The 5601-nt window shown below is 38.1% G+C and overlaps 1 protein-coding gene across 1 annotated transcript in view; it reads right to left on the bottom strand.

Moving 5' to 3' along the window:
• Positions 1-270: 270 nt before the first annotated feature.
• ptpn11a (protein tyrosine phosphatase non-receptor type 11a) overlaps positions 271-5601 on the bottom strand; it is a gene marked incomplete at its 5' end in the record, with an annotated part of 40832 nt that continues 35501 nt past the window's right edge. Inside the window, 4 exon segments of the mRNA XM_014022498.1 lie at positions 271-658; positions 4861-4966; positions 5072-5190; positions 5271-5422. Of these exon segments, the coding sequence (XP_013877952.1) occupies positions 4897-4966; positions 5072-5190; positions 5271-5422 (341 nt within the window).

The raw sequence follows: 5601 nt of genomic DNA, 5'->3' as shown, positions 1-5601 counted from the left end.
CAAGCGTGTTAATCAAAACACTATAACTGCCTTTTTCTCCACATACAACTTTTAGACTTAATCCTCATTTCGATGTGATGAGTCACATATTATTCTGAATAAAGGCATTATTGGCTTAACATTTTCCCTACGTTTGTCCATAATCCATCTTCTACAGAACTGAAGCATTATAAACTTCCTGGTTAATAACTTAACTGTTTACTAACTGTAGATAATAATAATAATAATAATAAAAAATCCCCTGTGGATTTTGCACAGGTAACTCTTCATATCTACTGTCATTCTGTTACTCTGGTTAATAGAAGAAAAACAAATACAAATACATAGAAAAATAAGAAGTGAGTGAACATGAGTCAGGTTGTTTTCCCTCTGAGGAGTGCGTTTGCTGTTAGCAGCCCTTGCTGGATTGGATGGACAGAAGTTGTAGTTTAGCAGATTAGGCTTTTCAGCAGCTCCTTGGATGATCACAGTGGTACAGAATTAAACTTGAGGGAAATTGTTTATGCAGATAAAGTGAAAAAAATAAGATGTTGACCCTGGTGTGTGGTCTCCCTCAGGTTTTAGCTTGTTTTTGTTGTGTACTCCCCTTTCCACATCATCACAGACAAGCCTCAGGCGTCAAGGTGTGGCTGGCGAAGGACTGACAGGTAATAAGATCCTGAAAAGGATAGAAACAGTTAGCATACCTGTGAATTAGAGATTTGTAGATTTACTTGTGGTAACGAAATTTCCAAATATTTAAATTTATGCACGGGATACCTGTAAGGTCTACCTTTAGCTCATTGTGATAGTTTGTATAAATTCATGACAGAAAGCAAATTCAATATCTGCTGTACATTGGGCAATACAGATGAAACATCTAAGCAGAGAGAAGTCCTGTCACATTCAACAACAAAAAAGTGTTAAAACTTAATTGTCTCCAAAAACTGTCAAAATTTGATATCAATTATTTTCAAATACTCATTGATTTAAAACTTGTATTTAGTGTTTTCAATGGGATGCATCTTCACCATTAAACTATTTTGTCCAGACTGTCCTGATGCATAGTTTTTGTCCAGAAGTGTAAAACCAGAATAAACACCAGGGGCCTCATGCATAAAGGATTGCGCAGCTTTCACACTAAAAGTTGACGTACGGACAAATTTAGAAAAGTGCGCCGCACAAAAAAATCAGATGTATAAAACCGTGCGCATGTTCCTGCGCACCTTTCCTTTATACATCCCAATGAACGTGGAACTGAGACACCTCCCCTGACACGCCTCCATTTAAATATGTTAAATAGATGTAAATGTGTCCAGAGTGTGAGATTCTCCTCAGATTGTCCTCTCTGTGGGATCAGAAATGATTTTTAGATGCAGGAAAATTATACATTAAATGGAGAATGAGTGAGAAAACTGTCTAAATAAGTAGTGGAGTGTAAAAATGAGTTTGCCACTCGCAAAGGTGTGTGTGTGTGTGTGTGTGTTAGTGTGTGTGTTAGTGTGTGTGTGTGCTGCTGTCTTCAGCAGAGCGTGAGGCTGAGAGACATTTCCACATTTACACGTTTTTAATGACTGTAAACACAGAGGAACTGATGAGTTTGGTAGAACTTAGAAAAATATTAATTAAATAGTTGAAGTGAAGAAACGAGTCGCAGAGCTGCAAGTTTCTGCCGCGGTGATTTCTATTTTAGAATCATGTGAAGTCTCTCATTCAGCTGCATGGCTCAGCTCAGAACTACAGTACAATACCTGATTGTAATTTGTTTGGTGTGATACTAAAAACAATAAAGATAAAAATAAAAACACACGCTGTCCTCTATTCTTCTTGTGGTGAGATCATCCTGCAGAACAGCTGACATTGATCCATAAATTACGCACAACTTTACACAGCAACAAATCTATTATCTGCATCATGAGGAATCATCACAGCTGAGCTGTTCTGAATTAATCTGATGAGTTGACAAAGTTTTTTTTCTCAGTGAGAATTAAAATGTTTCTTAGAATATTCCCACATTTTATTCTCCTCAGCTGTGTGTGCGCCTCGCAGGCCTGCGCTCTGCGTGTTTCCAGCTACGTGACAAAAATATAAACACTTTACAGTTTACAGTAGACTGGACTGAGGTTCTTTTGATCATTTTTAGGCTGATCTATTTTCTTGTCTGAGGTTAAATGATTTTCAATCCCGGGGTTCAGTTTCATGATCGTTCGAATTTAAACAATAAAACTAAAAAAACAAAATAAAATTATAAAATCTAACAGCGTGTTCAGACGCTCCTTTCATCCAGAAAACAGAACAGTCATTTTTCTGTGGATTCAGGTCAGATTCATGATTTTGTGGGTTAAAACTGTCGACTGTAAAACTTTGCGTGGCTGCCGCACATTTTCACGGCAGGTGAAAAGTGTGCGTAAATATACGTAGACTTTCACGCAACGTTGGTTTTGATGCATCCCAACGTGGGCGTAGAACCTGGTTCACGCAACTTTTAAAGTTTTCTTCAGTTGATCCAAAATGCTGCTGCCAGAGTTTTAAAGAGAGCTGGAAAGAGATCATATTCCTCCAGTTTTAGCTTCTCTCCAGTGGCTCCCTGTCAAATTCAGAATAGAATTTAAAATATTACTCCTAACATACAAAGCTCTTAACAACCAAGCTAAATCATATATTAAACATCTTATTGCTTCATATTTTCCTAACAGAGCACTTCACTCTCAGACTGCAGGTTTACTTTTGGTTCCTGGAGTTTCTAAAAGTAGAATGGGAGGCAGAGCTTTCAGTTATCAAGCTCCTCTCTTGTGGAACTAACTTCCAGTTTCTGTCCGTGAGGCTGACACTCTGTCTACTTTTAAGATTAGACTGAAGACTTTCCTTTTTGATAAATCATGTAGTTAGACTTAAGTTTCCTGAGTTATTTTTTTTAGTTATTATGGTTAATTAGTTCTGCTGCTATAGACTTAGACTGCTGGAGCACAAACTGAGCACATTTCCTCACTCTGCTGTTGTCTTTAGTCTCTCTTCTCTACATGTTTATTTTTATTCCATCAAAAACGTTTTGTCTCTCTTCCAGAGGAAAATACACCTGGACCAGTCCTGTGTTTGTCTCTGTCTCTTTTCTGTCCCCAAACCCAGCCGGGCGAGGCAGATGGTCTCCTGTCCTGAGCCTGGTTCTGCTGGAGGTTTCTTCCTGTTAAAGTGGAGATTTTCCTCTCCGCTGCTGCCGGTGTGCTGCTCAGGATGGGAGACTGTGATGAAGCGAAGATTTGACGCAGTGTGCTGGCTTCTTTAGATTTATTATTATTATTTTTTATTTTGTATACAGTGCCCTGAGACAACAGTTGTTGTGACCTGGCACTATATAAATAAATTGAATTGAATTAATTGAAATATTTCTTACATTATACGCCATATTTTTTTTTCACTCATTACTAAGTCTGAACAGCCAAAACAGCAGACTTTACTTGAATAATGAAGAAATTGACCATAAGCTGACGATCATGCCATCCCCAATCTCAGTTATTCATCACCACGTGTTTCCAAAGACCATGAGGTGTTTCATTTTTTGCCTACACCTTGATCATCACCTGAGCTTGGGATGTTATACTTTTTGCGGAACAGAACTTAGAAAAAAAATTTGTTTTTAGCTGTGTGGTTCTACTACAGTTCTGTATATTCCAGCCTGAAACCGTGTATTTTTTCCCCCATTTAATATTTTATGCTTTGCACAAAGCAACACATTACAAACAGGGTTTTACGCTCCCACAATCTTTATAAAGATGTGCTGCTCTTTAAAACCCACAATTTTCAACTGTGCGACACTGATATTTTAGCGCAACGTCCAACAAACATTTAATCTGGAATAACACAATAACACACAGAACATACCTAGGATGCCGGACAGCCCTAATTAATGTAACAAGTCAGCGAGTCCAACAAACAAGTTACAGGTAAGTTCAACTATCTCAGTCCAGGTCACACAATTAGCTTTCCTCATTACTTTCATTGTAGTAAGAGTAACCTGTTTTTGCCAGTCCCTTACAAGTTTCTCATTCACTCCCAACTTTTTTTCTGCTGCTCTTTTGTTGTCTTGGGCTGCAAATTGTTTTTGAAACCAGTACAGGAACAACATAGTTGTCACAAGCCTAGAGCGCCCTCTCATGGCTGCAGACAGTAAGGTTTACTCCTTAGTTTATGTAAGTCGGTGTAAATTAACATTTAACGCATCGATCAAAAATGTGTCAGGAATTGGAAAAAAAACATATGTCACACACCTAACTAAAAGTCGCGGGGCCAGCCCAACTATAAAACAAAGTGTGACATATAGTCCGGAAAATAGTTATTAGGTTAACTGGCAACACATCAATAAGACAAATGGATATAAAAAGAGCATTATAGAGAGTCTGAATCTCTCGGAAATAATGATGGGCAGAGAGAGGTTCATCAGATCATAGAAACTGTATATGGTCAGCTTACACATCTGGAAAGGAGCCATCAATGAACAAATGTATACACAGGTTTTAGAACAACATCTGCTTCCACCAGGATGGTGTCATGTTCAGAGAAGGCCTTGCATATTTCAACACTAAACCACAAACTGTAACACTGCAACAGAATGGCTTTGTAGTAGAAGAGTCTGTGTGCTAAAATGACCTGCCAGCACTGAAAACATTTTATTCATAATAAAATAAAAGATTTGTTTGAATCATTGCAATTTGATTTTATTAATATTTTACAGAACATTCAAACTTTTTGATAAACAGAGATTTTATTGCAGACGCGAAGTCTGGATGTCGTAAAAACAACAATCAATATTAACAATAATTTAAAAAGTACCAATCATAAACTGTGAAAACGCAAAGCTGTATAAGGCTGTATATGTGTATTTACCTGAAATTGATGAAGCACTTCAATAAAAGGTAAATCTCATCTGAAGCTCTTCTGCTGCTGCATCAGGCCCACATTCTCATAGACTCTGGAGTTTTCCTCCCTTGTCCTGACAAAACACAGCATTTCAGTAAGAAACAACTAGTTTATAAACAAGGAAGTGTATGTGATTTAAATCACAGTTAAAGCAAGCATTTTATCTCATGCCACTCACTCTGTGCAGGAAGGAGTAGGAAGAGGTGTGCAAGGTGGCAAAGGGCTTTGCTCTCCACCAGTCAGGTCAGATAAAGAATACTTAATGTTTGTGTACTCGCGCCCTTTAATCTTACTTTTCTAAAGAGGAGAGAGAGGAACGTGGTTGAAGAACAAAAAAAGCTACATGAAATGAAGACATTCGGCATCTTGTTGCTCACCTGCTCCTCCTCTATGCGTCTTTGCAATGTTTCAATGTAGTGCTGTACAGCCATATAAATAAACCTGTACTGTGCTTCTGTCTGCACCATTCCAGAGCGCTGAGCACGAACCATCTGAATTGTCTTGGGTACATCAATGTCACAGTCCACCCCTGCATCAGGAAATAATGTCAGAGTGTCAATGTCAACTTTATTCTGAACTGTAATTTCCCTTCATGGGATGGAAGGATGGAAGGAAGGATGGATGGATGGATGGATGGATGGATGGATGGATGGATCTATCTATCTATCTATCTATCTATCTATCTATCTATCTATCTATCTATCTATC

This window comes from Austrofundulus limnaeus, unplaced genomic scaffold, assembly GCF_001266775.1.
Source record: "Austrofundulus limnaeus strain Quisiro unplaced genomic scaffold, Austrofundulus_limnaeus-1.0 Scaffold332, whole genome shotgun sequence".
NCBI classification, from domain to species: domain Eukaryota; kingdom Metazoa; phylum Chordata; class Actinopteri; order Cyprinodontiformes; family Rivulidae; genus Austrofundulus; species Austrofundulus limnaeus.
The sequence above is the reverse complement of the archived record's forward strand: the minus strand, read 5'-3'. Positions and strand labels throughout refer to the sequence as shown.